Source organism: Dendrobium catenatum, unplaced genomic scaffold (assembly GCF_001605985.2).
Source record: "Dendrobium catenatum unplaced genomic scaffold, ASM160598v2 fragScaff_scaffold_621, whole genome shotgun sequence".
Lineage (NCBI taxonomy): Eukaryota > Viridiplantae > Streptophyta > Magnoliopsida > Asparagales > Orchidaceae > Dendrobium > Dendrobium catenatum.
This window is the reverse complement of record NW_021319083.1, coordinates 17,296,469-17,314,953: the sequence shown is the minus strand read 5'-3', so window position 1 is coordinate 17,314,953 and position 18,485 is coordinate 17,296,469. Positions and strand designations below refer to the sequence as shown.

Below are 18,485 nucleotides of genomic sequence, written 5' to 3'. Positions count from 1 at the left end.
TTTTAATTAATTTTGTAAGTTTTTTACTTCATAGTTTTTTAATTATATTAATTTTTTGTCACATATTTAGAATCATAGCATCATTGTTATGCAAGTTTTATTATTATTTAAAAAATAATATTTATTATCTCATCCAATTAGTTCCTGGTTGGTCGAATCATCAAACCGTAAACCTCTCGTTCTTCTAGTTCATTGTCTAGCCCCATTTTCACAATCTTAAGAAATTATCTGGTGCCAACAACGCATGTGAAGCTGTGTCCAATTTCCAATATAAAAACATACTCCATAGAACATAAGGATTGCAAAAAAATATAACCCAAAAAGAGCCCAAAAACAAATGACAGAATTAATAATATACTAAAAAAAGATGTAATCTTTGAGTCCACACAAGCAAATTGCAATATCTGCATTGTGAAGGAACTAAAGGCTTTGCTCAAACCCGGCCCACTAAGGCCTTGTTATCAATCAAGGAGAAAATAATAATAATAATAACAATATAAATGTGGTCCCTCACATTTCAGGCGAATTATTATGTCCGTTCATCGGATGTCCAGACACCCAATCCAGATGAGTCACGTCACCCGAATACATTGGATTCCGGTGTATTTTGGTGACGTGGCGCATCTAGATTGATGTCCGGATGAATCCAGACACTGGACGTAATAATTTTCCCACATATCAGCACATCCGTATGAACTTCAGTAGGCCGATCTTCCCTTTTAGAATTCATTTACTTATAAAATATGAAACGACCAATGGACCGTGAAATCACAGAACAATGGTCACGCTGGAAATAATTATAGGAGAGAGAAAGAAATATGCATCTTCAACAAACATAGATTAAATACAGCTCATTTTGATTTGTTTACTGGGAGCTTTGATTATAACCTAAGAAAGTTTGGATTCAAGTCTTACGTATGTGATATGTGTGTATGAGTTTATCTTAATTGATCTAAACGTAAAAAAAAAAAAAACATCCAAAAAATAATGGACAAATTAATTTGCCACTCAATTCTATAAAGCTAAGTTATCAAACTTAGCACCCATAAAAAGTATCCATCAAATTAGAATTCAATATCAATTGGAGTGTTAATATTTGACACGACCCGAAAACCCGACTTGAACCCGACCCGAAAGTTTCGGGTTATGGTCAACCCGAACCCGAAACAGGTTGGGTTCGGGTTCAATATTTCGACCCGTTTAAAAAATCGGGTCGGGTTAACCCTTTGACCCGATTTTGACCTGAAAACCCTATTTTGACCCGGTAACCCAAGATTGACCCGATTTTGACATGTTCTTTTCCCGAAAAAGAGGAGATATACCCGTTTTTGACCCGAAAACTAGAAATTTTTTGTTGGAAACAAGTCATTCGGGTCATGTCGGGTTGACCTGGACCTGAAGCGGGTCAGGAAAACTAACCCGTTTTTAAAAACGGGTCGGGTTCGAGTTGACCCGATTAGTGTCGGGTCAGTTTCAGGTTCGACCCGAATCCGACCCGTGACCCAAAATTGACACCTCTAAGTATCAGCACATCAAATAGGTAAAACAAGAAATTATATAACTTTTTTGTTTTGCGACATTTGAGCTATTGAGACAAACTCACATACACATTATATGTGCAAGTTTTGAATTCAAAACCTTTTGATTAGAAATCGAAACTCTCAATCAATAAATCAAATTACATAACAAGCATAAGCAACAAACATATAATTACAATAAAATGCAAAGATAAAAAGAAAGAATACATTTACTGGAAACTAATTCAACTCCTCTTATCAAATTATGCCAGCTAGTTTTGCATTATTTTTAATTATTCTCCTCATATTCGACGTCATTCTTTTGTTCGTGCGGGCTGCAGCTGCCCATTTCTTTTTTTTTTTGGGAATTTTGGGGCAAAGCCCGTATATTGATCAAAAGGTGGTTACATGTGTAGAAAAAATAGCAAGAAAACTAAAATAAAAAAGCAAACAGCAAGTCCCAGGGAAAAGACAACAAAATTGCTACAAAAGGCTCAGCAAAAGCCGAACTGAGGAGAAGGCTGAAAAACTATCAGCGCCAAAAAGCTAACGAACCATCTCCCAGTTGCCACCAGAAGCCACAGAAATGATCCAAGGGTGCAGGGAAAAATTTGCCAGGCCAAAATTGGACCAAAAGGCCAAGGGAGGCCATCCAGGGAGAACCAAGTAACCACAGTTCGGCACATCATAGCCCGGTAGCAGGAGTCTGATCCACTTGGAACCCAGTTTGGCGGATGTAGCATGAGGGGAAGGAGGCAGCAAAATTCTCCCAGATTTTCCATCTGCGGGATTTGAGAACAATAGCTGATGCTGCCAGATTCAATACAACCATAGGAGATGCCTTCTTCTGCATAAATCTTCTGCTATTTCTTTCACGCCAAATGAAATAAACCAGGCAACAAATCATTAAAAAACTGAAATTCCTTTCATTTGAGTTAAACCTCTGAATTTCATCCAAAAACTCAAAAATCTGTAAGATAGTAGGCCTCAGCAAGAAATTTCCAGCATCAGGAATCAGAGTAATCAGCACTTCAAAAGAAAAATCACATTGAAAAAATAAATGTAAAATGCTTTCTTCTTCTTTTTCACATAGAGGACAAATCGGATTGATATAGATGTTACGCTCGCTTAAGATGTCTGCTGTTTTAAGCCCCTTCATAACCGCAAGCCAGGCAAAAGAAGAAAAGCGGATAGCATAGTGTTTGTGCCAAATGAACTTATGCCAGGTGACTTTATCATAATCAACAAAATACAGCATTTTAAAGGATTTAAAATTAGGCTGGCCTTCACCAATCCAGGTGATATTCCAATTTTCATCAGATATGGGAATAGAGTCCGCAAGGGAGCAGACAGCAACATTGAATGAAATATTATACTCTTTGAAGCCTTAGAGCTTGTGTTCTTCTTGTTCTCTGGATTGGGATAAAAATCATTCTTGCAGGTCGAGTCTTTCGACGATCCATTACATCAATATCCAATGGGCATGGGTGGGTATGGGTATGCCCATGACCTCGTAATTGGATATGGGTGGGTACTCAACATCAAGGGACAAATCGATTTGCATTACTAATCATCATATGCATGCAATATATTATAGTAATCCTTACTATGCAGTGCGCAGCACTGAACCGCGCCGCGATCACGATAAATTTTGATATGTGGCTTAAAAGTTGGCAGTCAAGGCAAAAAATCTTACCTCATGTAGGGCTCTGCTTCACACAAACAGAAATCCTATTTATATAATTTTTTTTATAAAATTACATAAAAGAAATTTCTTATTATTATTAATTTACATCAAAACTCCATCCTTTTTTACTTAAAAAAAATAAAATAAAAACTTGTTCACCGCTGCATATCCAGCGCCATGAAAGTCTGCATAAACCTCCCATCCAAGCTATCTGCATTAGAACCAGATCCAGCTGCGCTAGCGTTCCTGGACTCTAATAACAAGCTATCACTCTCCCTCGTCTCCGGGCTCTCACAAAACTGATCGGCCTCATACACCGTTGAACCAGAAAGAATACTACTACGCCTCCCTGATCCCTTACACTTATCACACACCAACTCCCCGTCATCCTCAGACGCCGCCACCGACGCCGCCACCGATGCCGCCCTCCATAAGCTCTTCCTCTGACTCCAACGCCTCGCCCTCTCTAACTCAGACGCCACTTCCCTCATCGTCGGCCTATCCTCCCCGTCCTTCGATAAACACCTCCTCGTCACCTCCGCCACCACCGCCAACTCCTCCATGCTCCCTTCATTCCTCACCCTACCTTCCAGAATCTCCATCAATCTCCCTTCCTTCACTCTTGCCACAAAATAAACCCCCAAGTTCTTACCTTCCGCCATCCTCACCGACGATATCGGCTTCTGCCCTGTCAACATCTCCGCCATCACCACTCCAAAGCTATACACATCGCTTTTCTCCGTCAACTGCCCTGATTGAAAGTACTCTGGATCAAGATAACCCAAAGTCCCCTGCACCATAGTCGTCACCTGCGCGCGATCAAGCGGTACCAATCTAGACGCGCCGAAATCCGTCACTTTGGCCATGTTATTCTCATCAAGGAGAATATTTGCAGCTTTAACGTCACGGTGGAAGATCGGCCGTTCGATAGCCGAGTGGAGGTAAGCCAAAGCTCCGGCGGTCTCGGCTGCGATTCTCAGCCGCGCTTCCCATGACAGAGAGCCGGGTTGGTCATGGAGATGGTGATGGAGAGTACCGTTGGAAATGAACTCGTAGACGAGAAGAGGTACTTCAGTCTCGAGACAACAGCCGAGGATTCTAACGACGTGTTTGTGAATTACTTGCGAGAGCAGAACGACTTCGTTGATAAACTGTTCGATTTTTGAGCCGTCGACGCTACGGGATTTTTTAATGGCGACGGCGCGGTTATTGTCGGGGAAAATGCCTTTGTAGACTATGCCGTTGCCTCCGCGGCCGAGAATGCGGGCGTCGCTGTAGTTATCAGTGGCGCGTTGGAGTTCTTCGGCGGTATAAATGCGGGCGGTTTCGGTCTGGTCGGCGGCGTGGTGACGTCCGGCGAGTTGTTGTTGGAGAAGAAGGCCGCCGTTTTTATGGAAGTATTTTTCTTTGAGGGAAAGTAGTTTCCGTTTCTTTTGAACCCAGTAGAGGTAGGAGGCGGCGAGGAGTATGAAAAGGAAGCTAAGGCCGATACCAATGACTACTTGGACGAGAGGGAAACGTTTGACGGCTTTGGAGCAGCCGGTGCCGGATTTGGTTCCGTCCCCGTAGTAGCCGCGGGGGCATGAGCAGACGAAGCTTCCGGGTGTGTTCTGGCAATTCAAAGAGCAGGGATTGTTGTTTGGATCCAGGCATTCATTGATGTCTGTAAATTAGCCATTGATGTAATCAGTTTAATTCTCTGTTTTATACTAATTTTAAATTCTGAAATTATAAACTATCAAGATATAACAAGATTTGATAATTATCATACTAAATCAGAATATGTAGCGAATTAACTAGAAACCTTCGGAGTTAATTAAATCCTAGTTATCGCCAAGCAGACAGTAAAATTTAAAATCTTTACCCCCAAAATTGGAAATTTAAGTCATCAAATAAAGGATTCCCCTTTTTGGATCCCAACTAAATTCAAAAGCACCAAATTGTGTCAAATAAGTAGAATTTTCATCTTTATTGTTAGCACCAAATTGTGTCAAATAAGCCGCTTGATTGTAAATTCATGTCTGAACTTTCTTCAAACAGTTTAATTGGTAAGAAGTCAAATTAAAATAAAAATCATACCTTGGCATCCATTAGCGAGATAAGGATTCCCGGAGAATCCATTGTTGCAGGAACAGATGTACCCCGACAAGATGGTAGAATCAGAGCAATAAGCATTGATCCCACACTTGGTGTTCCCCTTAGCACAGGTGCCATTCTGAACAACCCAGTCCAGCGCCAAAGGCACAGAAGTTGCAGAAAAGTTCGTTATATAGGAAGGATTGAATACGAACTGCTCCTGTTCCACAAAGAAAGCATAGCTACAGTCACTCGAATTAACTGAATTACTTGCATCGGTCTTCAGAGTGGTAAAAATCCTCTGTAGCCCAGTGGGTATAGCGGTCTGGCAGCATCCGTTGCCATTACAAGTCCCATTTGAAATCATGTCGGCGCTGTTGCAGAAGGGAAGGCACCCGCCGGCAAAGGTGGTATCTCTCTTAGAGGATTTGCTTGCGGCATATAAGGCCACGGCGTCGCAGCCGACGGCCGTGAATTTGTTGCGGGTGGAGGAGAGGGAGAAGGGGAGGTTGGAGATGTCGATGGAAGAATTGGCTTGGCCGGAGGGTAAGCAGCTGCGGGTGATGGGGTAGAAGACGGTGGCGTTTGAGGTGGAGACAGAGACGGAGGAGAGTTCGATGTCGCCTGAGACGGCGGAGATGGTGGGCTTAGGAAAGGAGGAGTTTTTACAGGTGATGAGGAAGCCGGGGAGGTGGCAGCCGGGTTTGGTACCGAAGGGGTAGGGGATAGTGACGTTGCCACAGCTGTCGGGGCAGCCGGGGAGGGTGATGGGGGAGGAGGAGGAGAAAGATGATGGGATGAAGTGCAGGACGAAGAGGAGGAAGGGAAGCATGGTAATGGCCGCCGCAATGCTGGCTGTGGTAACTGGTATGGAACGTTTAATGGCGGACGAGGTCTCTGCTTTATAGCTTTAAAGCGGACAGACTGAGCAAAGTTTGGAACTTTGCGTGCGCGGGCACTCGGCCGATCAAATCTAGAATCTCATTCATGCCGTCCTGAAGCAGGACGATTTCAAGATTATCAGGAAGGCCTGGAAAATTTTTTCATAGCAAATTAGCAATACGTTTTAATAACCATTAATCAACTCTATTTTGTAATAGAAATCCAGTTATATGAGTTATTTTGTTCGGTTTAGGAATAATGATTCAAAGCAATAAATCCAGCTAGCTGTATGAATTCATCCTATTCTATGCCTTTGTTTGATGGCAAAGGAATATTAGATTATATTAAGAGTTGAAAAGTTCAACAAAGGAGTCCACATCCATTAATCCATAGGGATTTCTTACTTTTTACAATATTGTTGATTTGCTCAAAAGAGAAAAAAAAAATTAAAAAAAAGTGGGGGAGAGATGGAAGAGAAGAAAATAGAGAAAAAGGGGTCTTTAATAAGAGAAATTATTGCTTTCTTTCACAAGCAATAAAATTTTCTCCGTAAATAATATGAGCATTTTCTATAAATGAATAAATTAAATATATATTATATATATATATTTCTTACAGTTTATGTTAATATCGTTTTGTCGTCCTCTTTGAAGTATTTATGGGATGCTTTTATAGCTGGTCTTTAACATTTTAGCTTTGTGCAAAGATCCGGTGCACAATCAGATAAAAGAGATGGTGTTGCGTTCATAACGTTTCACATGATCACTGACTAACGTCGGACTTCTGTCAGGCCACCAATTGACATTAGAATTCCACCTAGTTTCCAATTATTGTTGGACTTACACTAGACCACCAACAGACATCAGACATTTGTTTGGCCATCGATTGATGTCGGACTTCCGCCCAGCCACTAGCTGACACAAGACTTATGTCAAATTCACCAATTAACGCTGAACTTCTGTCTGGTCATTGTCGCCCATAGACTACGGTCCTTTCGTCGTCCATTGCCAGACAACGATCTTTCTGATCACTATTTTCCGTCGACTATCGTCCGTCCGACCTCCGTTGCCAAACAACAATCTTTCTGAACATTGTCGCCCACCAACTAAAGTCCTTCCGACATCCGTCGATAGACAACAGTCTTTATGACCAATGTTGCCCACCAACTATGTTCCTTACGACCTCCATCACCAAACAACAGTCTTTATGACCACTGCTCCCGTTCGACTACGATTCTTCCAACCTCCATCGCCAAACAACAGTCTTTTTGACCACTATCACCCGTCGACTACGTTACTTCCAACCTACATCTCTATACAACTGTCCTTCTGACCTCTATTGCAAGACTACGATCTTTCCAACTTCTGTCGCTCTTTGACTATAGTCCTTCCGACGTCCATTTCCAAATAACGGTCCTTTTGAGCTCCGTTGCCCACCAACTACGGTTCTTCCGACCACCGTCACCCGCCTCGCCTATGGTCTTTCCAACCTCCGTCGCTCGCCGACTATGATCCTGCCGACCAAACCAACATGTCAATATTAATTCTTCCAATTCCCATCATGTAATACACTTTATATGATGTATATTTACTACATCAAGCCAAGGCCTTTTCTGCAAGAAAGGGTCTAATTTGTAATCAACTGCATACCATAGTGGATTCATTTAAACTGGTAAAGCCCCATGATTTTCCTCCTTTTTTAAGGGTTTCCACATAAAAACTCTAGTGTCTCTTATGTACATTATACCATCTCTTTTATCTAATTGTATGTTGGATCTTCGTATGAAACTAAGATGTTAAAATTTATATTTATCTATCGCTGCAAATATTCTAGGACGTGACACTTATATTTTTTATTTCATGACACTAATATATATTTTCTCAAAATTAAGCATTGCTGTACTTGAAAAACATGCCATTATTAGTTTATTATATGGCATACAAATATTTGCTTGGAGTTAATAAAATTGGTCACCGGAAAAAGATAAATGTTTGAAAACTTATTCAAAGTCAACTTTGTATATATATATATATATCCCATTATTACAATTTATAACGACAGATAAAAATACATTGTTTGAGGATTGTACTTCAAACAGCTGTAATGAACAACTTCTTTGTTGTATCCATCTCGTTTACCATTTTCATCAGGCTAAATTGATGAATAGAAAGTGGCAGCTTAAAGTGGGCTCATACTGTATAAAAAAATTGACTTTATCACACTGTAGAATCAGCTGGTGATATAATATTTTATAATATATTAATAAATATGAAAGTTTAGGTATTAAATATGTATTTTTAATAATTTTAAATATTATGTATGTAAAAATCCCAAATTAAAAAAAAAAAACACTTTTAACATTATTTCTACATAAATAATTTGATATTATCAGTTTTTCTCATTTCATAATGAAATTAACGTTTCATATGTGAGAGAATTGTCTAGCTTGCCTTCTTGGTAACTGAGTTTTCCTACTCTATATTTGATAGGACGGTCAAAATCAAATCACGGGTTGAATTCGGATCCAATCTATAAAATTAATCAGACACAAGTTGACCCGACCCAACCCGACCCAAATATGATTTGTTTTTACAAACGGGTCACTTTCTGCTAGACGAAATCTTACACTGGGAAGTTGACCTCGTGCTTTTCTATAGCTTTTTGAATTTTGTGGATGTCATCTAGTAATTTGTTAATCAATTCCAACCCCACCGTCAATATTAAAGAGGATTTTGAAGTAGAGTAACATTGCTAGCCCAAATCAGGTTTAATAAACTATGATGAGTTGATAATGAGTATCATAAATGATAAAAATCCCTTTATTTTTTGTGCGAGCATCAATTTCTTTCATTAATGGCAGAAAAGATAAAAACACACATGAACCTACAATCATCAAATAAAATACTTTGTTCATTACAGCTCACTCAATTTCCTAATATCCAAAGTTAAAAAAAAAAAGACTATAATTTATTAAAATAATACATTGCGAACACTTCATAGATTCCTCCATGCAACCAAGAAAGGTGTGAACTACCATATGAACCTCTGGATTCCAGGTTGGTGATCCCACTGAAATGGTCTATACAAAAACATTAACATTGTGATGATATTAACAGATGCGTACAAGATTCCAATTACTATCCATTTTATATTTTCCTCGATTTTAGAATTTAAGATCAAGAAAAAGAATGGAATGGTGTAATATCTGAACTCAATAAGAGGAGTGGGGATGAGAACTAAGGCATTGGCTAAGCAAAACAAAAGTACCCAAACTTTTTTCTGAGCCTTCCCTGCCAAATGAAAAAATATTATTTCAGAAAGCCGAAAAGAAAGCTATTAAACAGAACTACGCAAATACAAAATACTTTATTGGCCATAATATAGGAAAGTTTACCTAATGCAGTGGTTACAGAAAACCAGGAATATAAATAAACTGGAACTAGAAGGTATTTCATTGACCGGTGCGCTTGGATGAGTTTCCGCCAGATATAAAAGGTGTAGTGCCGGTTGTCAGCAAGAAGGTAAGGATGAGCGATACTGCATTCTCAAAGTAAACAAATTAAAACGTAACATATATTAACTAAATCTATATCAGATATTTTATTTATAGAACAACATCAGTGACAGACTTATGAACTCCTAGCATAAAACCATAGAGCAGACCAGGGGGAACAGTGTCTTTGGGTAGATGGGGGACTCTAGGCAAATATCATGGTAAGGCAACAGTGTTTCAGTCAAGACATGACCTTCCCAACAGAATAAGGCTTCATTTGGGATGCTTTCTTATTGCTTCTTAAAGCCATTTTTTATTATAAAAATTAAAAAATTTGCACTAAAAAACTACTTTAAAAAGCAATTATATATATATATATAGTATAATTTTAGTAGTAATAGACCTAGTGAGGGAATTGTGACTATGGGCGATCAGGTCATCAATAAGAGTACACATTTTAGATATTTTGGATCTATTGTTCCGAGTGATGGTGAAATAGATGTGGATATTATCAGCAGAATTCAAGTTGGATGGTTGAAGTGGAGGAATGCATCAGGCTTGTTGTGTGATAAAAAAGTACCCCTCAAACTTAAGGGAAAATTCTATAAGATGGTGGTGAGGCCTGCAATGCTTTATGGTGCCGAATGTTGGCCATTAAAAGAAAAACATAATACTAAGTTAAGTATGGCAGAGATGAGGATGCTCGGATGGATGAGAGGCTTTACCCTTAGATATAGGATACGAAATGAGCATATACGTGAAAAGGTTGGAGTAGCTCCAGTAGAAGATAAGATTAGAGAGAGTCGCCTTAGATGGTTTGGTCACATAAATCGGCGACCCTCCGATGACCCGGTTAGGAAAGTAGAGGTATTAGATTTGACTTATGTTAAGAAATGAAGAGGCAGACCTAAAAAGACTTGGTTAGAGATTATTAGGAAAAATATTTCTTTATTAGATTTAAACGAGAATTTGACTTTTAATAGGACACAATGGAGAAAAAGGATTCATGTAGCTGACCCCAAGTAGTGGGATAAAGGCTTGATGTTGTTGTTGTTATAAGAAGTAATAATAAAGTTGTTCCAAACTAAGCCTAAATCTCCCTGCCTGCAACCCCAAAAGTAGGGTTGAAGAAAGGTCAAACTATCTGTTTCACAAGGAAGAGGGGCCATAGTCACCCTGATAAATGGAATACAAAATATAGGGAATATAAAGCAAAGCTTTGTTATAGATTGTTCAAAGATTCAAACATGTTGCATATATAATAACCTGCATTAAGATTCAAACATACTGCATATATAATAACCTGCATTAACCCTACAGAAAGATCAACGCTATAATCAATATGCTGGAATGCATGTGGTCTTCATTAAGTAGGTGCCTTTTTACTAATTAAAGGACATGCATAACCTTCTTTCTTGGGAGCGTCTTGAAACTTCTATGTAAGCTTTGATTGTTGATATTATATTTGAAATTTCCGTACTTATTCGTGATCTTTCATATGTTCATATTGATATGATATCATAGCGAGCTTTGCTATTCTACTTAATGTACAATTTTTTTGAAAATTTACGTACATGTTTTGATTATTAAAAAATACCTACTACGTATACAATCATGATTTATTTTGATATCAAAGTTTTGACATAAGATAATCTTCATTAAGAACCTTTACTTCGATACAAAATCTATATAATATATGCTTATGCATATGATGTGATGTATGTATTGTCGATAAAACCCTTTTGATAATGGTTAGCTGGGCCAACGGGATTTGACGCCTATCCTCGATGGGTTCTTCATTAAATTTCTTTGGAATTTACCCCTATCCTCGATGTTTTCAGGATGTTGTAGCAAGACAGACTATAGATATTAAAAAAATTTTTTTTTTTTTTGATACATGACTAATGAATCACTGATTGATATATCAATACAAACATGCTTATACTAGGATGTTTTTGCATTTGAACACATAAATCATTGGTTTGCATAAATATAATTAGCGCTATTAAATAATTCACAATTTTGAAAATTCTATCTTTTATAAACTGTTTATAAAATGCTATGGAATTATGTTCATTTTTATTTTTATCTTTCTTTGCACATTTTATACATCATGCCTTATCATTTATACTTAACGGGGTTTCACCAACTAAGTTAATTTTTTGCAAACACACATCCATTATTGTATCATTTTCAAAATATTAATTATGCATCATATAGACAAGAGTTTCCACACTCATGTTTTCGGTATACTGCAGAAGGTAATTAATATTATCTTTTAGTTGACTCAATAGAGACCGGTTTATTTGATGAGGTATTGTAGTAGTTAAATCCTATTTACATTTTGTATGGCTATATTAGTAAGTATTATAGGATTTAGATGCTCTGATAATCTTATTAGTAGATGAATATAAAAATCAAACATTTTTTTCTTGAAGTTGTTTCTTATCTTTTTGCTCAAGCTCTTCTATTAGGTTTCTATGATTTTTTTCTAGGCCAACTGGGTGAGGTCAAGGTGTGATAGTATATTGTGTGTTAAAAGACTATGGAACTCTTAAGTCAACCAACATTAGTAGCGACTCTTAAACACATAGATTAATAGTTCTAACGGTTAGATCGATCTTGTTGTAACCTTTAAATTACAATCCATATAGTTCTTCTTCTAGCCGTTGACCCTTATAATATTTTTTAATTAGCTATTTAATTTTATTAAAAGATTTTTAAAAAAGTATATATATACCAAGGCTTAAAATTGCGCAATTCGGTATTGAGGCGTTTTTCGTTCGTAAGGCGAGGCGTGGCGTAAGCCTCAAGGCATTTTGAGGTGTAAGCCCCAAAATCTAAAAAATGCGTAAAGTCAAAATAAAAGTTAAAAGTGATTTTTTATATAATATCCAAATAATATGTTAACGTACGACATAATAACTTTCTATTGAACTATGAAGTAACAAATTTACATACATATAAAACAAAAAATTGCATAGGATGTAAAGTGTTAAATGAAAAATGATGTGAAATAAAATTGAAATCTAAATATTACTGGAACAAAATAATATAAAATATATGAATTACATAAAAGTATCATATAACATCAAGTTCAGCACTAATTTCTTTCTTTCTCAGTTGCCTACTCATCTATGTTTAATTACTAAAGAAAACTGAAATAATTGACAACCACTCAGAAATCATCTGTACTATCAATACCAAGGAAATTTTTATTTGAGTCACTGTCATAACAAATTGGTTTCTTCCCTACCTCATCTTGTAGGGTCCAATACCTCTCAATTTGATTCTTCTTCATTTATTTCAGTCATCTTCATCTTTCATAAATATTTGTCATTAACATAAATATAATACTCCAAAATTTAAGAGATGGTGGTGGCATGCGGCTTTCTAGTGATCCTCTGTTACCGTTATGATGGTGGTTGCTACGGTGAAGGCGGTGGGCTGGATGTTGAGGCAATTGAGAGGAAGTTGCTGCTGCTTGGGGGTGTAATAAGGCATGATTTTTTTGGGGCTTTTGTTTAGGACTTAGGTAACTTTAAAATTAAAAAAAAAATCATAAATAAAGTGAGGCGTACGCCTCATGCCAACGAGGCAAGGCGCGCCTTAAGGGAGGCCTCATCCAAGATGAGGTGTAAGCCTCATAAAAAGAGCTTGACACTTAAGCCTTGAGGCATTTTTTATTGGAATTGCGTTAAGGCGGACCTCATATTGCGCAATTTTAAACAATGATATTTGTACATAATCAAATAATAAAATTTAAAATAATTGTTTCATATTTATACTTTTTTACATGATATCAAAGTGAGGTTAGGGTTTCATTCTTCCAACATTTATTATCTTCTTCTTCTTGTTTATTTTCGGAATCCTTTTTTCTCTTCAATATGTTTAGTTTCTTTAACTCTCCTTCCAAAAGTCAACTATCATGAATGATAAAAATCAGAAAAAAGGTGAAGTCCAGGGCCTTCAATTCTCATATTGCTTAAATGATAGAAATTATCTTAAGTGATCTCAAATTATGAAGATCTTTATTTAAAAACAAAAAGGTAAGATCCATCATAGAATATCCTCCTTCAAAGCTGAAGGACCCAAAATTTATACTTTGGGATGGAGTTGATTCCATGATCATGATATGATTTTGAAATACCATATTGCCTAAAATCAGAAGGTTGTTTATGTTCCTGTCTACTACAAAAGACACTTGAGATACCGTCAAATAAATAAATTAAAAAAAGAAGAATGTTGCCCTCATCTACGAGATTGAAACTAAGATCTCAACAACCAAGCAAGATAACCTCACAGTTATTGAATATTTTAAACGGATGAAGGTTTATTATCTTGAACTAAAATATTATTATCTTGAACTAAAATATTACCAAGATCTCAAGATAATATACTGCAATAATGCAATAATTCTCAATAAATTTATAGAAAAAGAAAGGGTGCTTAAGTTCCTTATAGAACTAAACAATGACTTCAACATATTCATATTGCAATTTTAATATGATGATAGATTTTTTTTTGCCCCTCCTGAACCGACAGAGAGAAGGATGGTAATGCTTAACTCTCTGACCTCCAAAACATATGTCATGACAACCATCAAACTCCAAGATAATGGGCTTAATATAGACTCTTCCCTTAACAAGGATAAAAACTTTCTTCAAAAGACAATCTATAGCGCAACTATTACAAGAAATGAAACATAATAAAAAAATAAAAAAAAACTTACAGAAAACCTATAGATTTTGATGGAAAAAAAGGTCACCAAAGAAGGTAAGCTTATTTGTAGAATAAAAATAAAAAATAAAAAATAAAAATAAAAAAAAAATAAAAATAAAAAAGGCTCAGCCCAGAAAAAATTAACAACTCATAAGTTTCCTTAATTCTCTAGAAAAATCATTTGGATCATGATCTCTAGCTCAAAATGATACAATGTTTAACTCTTGTGTTTATAGGGCCTTAAATAATTCCCCTCTCACCTGAATCCAAGATTCATGAGTCATTGATAACATGATCAATAGTGTCAAACTTTTTCGAACTTATAAATCCTGCCCCAACAATAGAAAATAAAAATAATGCTTTTCTAACAACTATTGCACATCAAAAAAAAAATTCAATTTCTTTCATATTTACCCTCAATACTCATTTTGCACTAAATCTTCTATTTATCTATAAAATCATTAAAATCACAATTGCAAGGTAATCTTTTTTATTAATCATCGTATATTTCAAGACCTCACTACGAGGAAAATGTTAGACCAGCCAAGGAGGGGCCACTCCGACCGGTCCAAGAGGGACCGACCCAGGTCTATACCAGGCGGAAGCTTGGTTTCGCCCAAGCCTAGCCCACCCCCTTGAGGTGGGGTTCACACATTAAGGAAGAGAGAGAGAGAGAGAGAGAGAGAGAGAGAGAGAGAGAGAGAGAGAGAGAGAGAGAGAGAGGGGGGGATAATAAAGTAAAAAAGAGAGAGAGAGAGAGAAAGAGAGAGAGAGAGAGAGAGAGAGAGAGAGAGAGAGAGAGGGGCCAGTGAGCCGGAAAATTGAATTGGAGGAGTTGTTTGGACTTGTTACATTGTATTGTTTGCTTTTAATAGTTATTTTAATCCTAAGGTTAGGGTTATGTTCTGTTTGGCTGAATTTGTATTTCTTTTAGGGTTTGCTTGGGTTGTAGCCGCCGGTTAGGAAATAGGAGAGTTGTATCTTCCTCTCGAATATTAGATCCATTGCATCTTGTTTGTTTTCTTTCCTATTTCATCAATTATCAAGTTCCCCTAGTGTTTCACCACCAATTTTCTCTCAATTTCTATTTTATCTTGCTGAAATTCCAAACTTCAGCCAAGATTCTTTCAATTTATGCCAATATTTCCTATTAAAATGGTATCAGAGTGCTTACTTGGGCAGAAAAATAAGCTATCTTTGTTGTTTTTGCAATTGGATCCTATATCCAATTAATGGCAGCAAAGAAGATGTAGGCATTTGAGGGCGAGATGGAACAACTCAAGGCCATAGTAGAGGAAAAATATACCGAGTGGGGGGAAGACTCTCAGCCATTAAGAACCGCTTTGGGAACTTTGAAGAGATGCTTGATGCAAACGAAAGCAGCACCAACGATTCCTAGATTGGAACCATAAGGAAAGGAGATCCAAGAGGACGACGATGAATTGGAGAGTGTTTTCCATCAAGAACTGCCACGTGGGGCCCCATTGATGGGAGGATCAGGGTACTCCGAAGGGAGGACATCAAGGAGGAGAGAAGCTAACCCCTTTGGGACACTACCTGGGCATAGGGAGAGGTGGGATGGAGAAGGGCATGGTTGGGGGGAGCCATGGGGTCAAAATCAATCAAGGGAGGAAGGAAGGGAATCACACCACCACTACACCGGAAAAACCAGTGGGGGAAGAAACTGTGTTTAGGTATGGTTGAGGTCTCCTTGAACTTAGTGGTGGGATTCACTCCGAATCACACTATGAAGGTGAGAGGAGAAATAGCAGACAAAGAGTTACTTGTGCTGATAAACAACGTGGCTACCCATAATTTCATCTCCAACTAGGTTGTAGACCGGTTGGGATTGAAACTGGTGGACATAATGTGCTATGGGGTAATGATGAGGACCGGGAAGATGGAGATAAGTAGAGGGGGGACTTGACCAAACAAGGGATCCAGGTGAGGGAGGTGTTCTTCCATTAGAGCTGGGGGAGCACTGATATCATCTTGGAGATGAGATGGCTGCAGACCTTGGGAGATACAAAGGTGAATTGGGGGGATGCTGACGATGGAGCTAAGGGTGAAAGGGAGAAGGATGATGATTAAGGGAGATGTAGGGCTCTCCAAAGCCATGGTGTTACTAAAAACCATGGTAAGGGCCATATAGGAGGTGGGAGGAGGAGACTTGGAGAAGCTACAGAGTTTGGAGGAGATCCGAGGTGAGGAAGGGGGAAACATCCCATAATCAGTACAGCCAGTAATACAACAATTTAGTGATGTTTTTCAGCCACCCCAGGGGTTTCCACTATAGAGGGGACAAGAGCACACCATCACGCTGAGAGAGATGGTATCATTGATAAGTGTCATGCCTTAGCACTACCCCCAGATCCAGAAGAATAAGATTGAGAAACTGATCCGTGAGATGTGGAGGTAAGAATCATCAGACCGAGCATGAGCCCTTTTTCTAGCCCAGTTCTATTGGTCAAGAAGGATGGAAGTTGGAGATTGTGTGGACTACCGGGCCCTGAATAAGAAGACTATGCCTGACAAGTTTCCTATTCCCATGATAGATGAGCAGCTAGATGAGCTCTATAGAGCGGTGGTATTCACGAAGGTAGATATGAAGCCCAGGTACCATCAGATCTAAATAAGAGAGGATGATGCATTGAAGATAGCTTTCAGGACACATGAGGGACACTGAGTTATTGGTGATGTCGTTTGGTCTCACCAACGCCCCTGCTACCTTCTAGTCCCTCATGAACTAGGCGTTTCGACCATACCTCAGAAAGTTTATTCTTATTTTCTTTGATGACATCCTGATATATAGCAAATCCAATGAGTATCTGGAGCATCTAAGGGCAATTTTAGAGGTGTTGCAGGAGCATCAACTGAGGTCCAATCTGAAGAATTGTTTTTTCACAGGCTATTGTAGAGTACTTGGGGCATATGATATCTCAAGAAGGGGTGGATTTTGATCAGGCCAAGATCAGATCGAGGAAATGCTGAAATGGCCCCTACCTAGAAACTTAAGGGATCTAAGGGGTTTTCCTAGGATTCATAGGGTACTACAGGAGATTTGTGAGGGGATACAATACCATCACTTGTCCTCTGAAAGAGTAGCTAAAGAAGGACTTCTTGTAGGGAGAGGCAGCTACTCAGGCCTTTGAGAGATTGAAAGTGTCATGACCACGGTCCCAATCCTGTCCCTACTCGATTTTAGCCAGATGTTCTTAGTAGAGACTGATGCCTCAAGATTTAGATTGAGGGAAGTGCTAATGTAAAATCATAAACTCATAGCCTGTTTCAACAAGGTGTTGATAGCCAGAGATAGATTGAAGTCAGTCTATGAGAGGGAATTGAAGGCTATTGCATTGGCTGTTCAGAAGTGGCTGCCTTACTTGTTGGGCTGGCATTTCATCATCAGGACTGACCAACGGAGCTTGAAGTACTTACTAGAGCCGATGATGGTAACCGAGAAGCATCAAAGACGGCTGTCAAAGTTATTGGGATATGATTTCAAGATCCAGTATAGGCCGTGGCCGAAAAATAATGCAGCTGATTCCTTATCTAGATGCGTGGGGGAGCTCCAAGAGTTAGTTATTTTGATATTGTTGATGTTGGATTGAGGGGCAATTAAGAAAGAAAGTGTGCAAGACAAGGAGCAAAGAAGGATCATAGAGATCTGCTGAAGGTTGAGAATAGTAAGGAGAGAATTCTATAACAACAGAGATTTGTGCTACCATGAACCTCAATACATATCCCGCACTTACTAGAAGAGCTCCACGGGAGCGCTGTTGGTGGTCACTCTGGTGTGCAGAAAACATAAAGGAGATTGGGTTGTTGAATTATATTGGAAGAGGATGCACAAGAATATAGAGGAGATGGTGGCCATGTATGAGGTTTGTTAGAGGAACAAGTATATGGTCATGGCTCTAGGGGGACTACTATAACCCCTAGCCCTTCCAAGTAGAGTATGGGAAGAGATCTCCATAGATTTCATAGACAGGCTACCCCAATCCAAGGAATTTACAGTTATTCTGGTGGTGGTGGACAAACAAAGTAAATATGCTCATTTCATTCTTCTACGACACCCTTACACTACAGTAATAGTTACGTCAGCCTT

The 18,485-nt window shown here is 38.3% G+C and overlaps 2 protein-coding genes across 6 annotated transcripts in view; both read right to left on the bottom strand.

The window, feature by feature from the left end:
- Window positions 1-3,359: 3,359 nt before the first annotated feature.
- LOC110105438 (wall-associated receptor kinase 4-like) lies at window positions 3,360-7,044 on the bottom strand. The gene is made up of 4 exons (XM_020834946.1): window positions 7,020-7,044; window positions 6,272-6,310; window positions 5,284-6,177; window positions 3,360-4,867 (listed from the first exon to the last, which is right to left on the bottom strand). Exons 1-4 carry the CDS (start codon window positions 7,042-7,044, stop codon window positions 3,360-3,362), a joined length of 2,466 nt encoding a protein of 821 aa, XP_020690605.1.
- Window positions 7,045-9,028: 1,984 nt separating this feature from the next.
- Window positions 9,029-18,485, bottom strand: part of LOC110105454 (dol-P-Glc:Glc(2)Man(9)GlcNAc(2)-PP-Dol alpha-1,2-glucosyltransferase) — a 31,945-nt gene continuing 22,488 nt past the window's right edge. For 4 of the 5 annotated variants that reach the window (XM_028695208.1, XM_028695207.1, XM_020834973.2 and 1 more), the window contains 2 exons: window positions 9,557-9,699; window positions 9,029-9,452 (listed from right to left, as the gene is read on the bottom strand). In XM_028695208.1, coding sequence (XP_028551041.1) covers window positions 9,193-9,452; window positions 9,557-9,699 — 403 coding nt within the window. In that variant the 3' untranslated portion in view covers window positions 9,029-9,192. The remainder of the gene's footprint in view (window positions 9,453-9,556; window positions 9,700-18,485) is intronic. The other variant, XR_003700866.1, reaches the window with a different exon arrangement.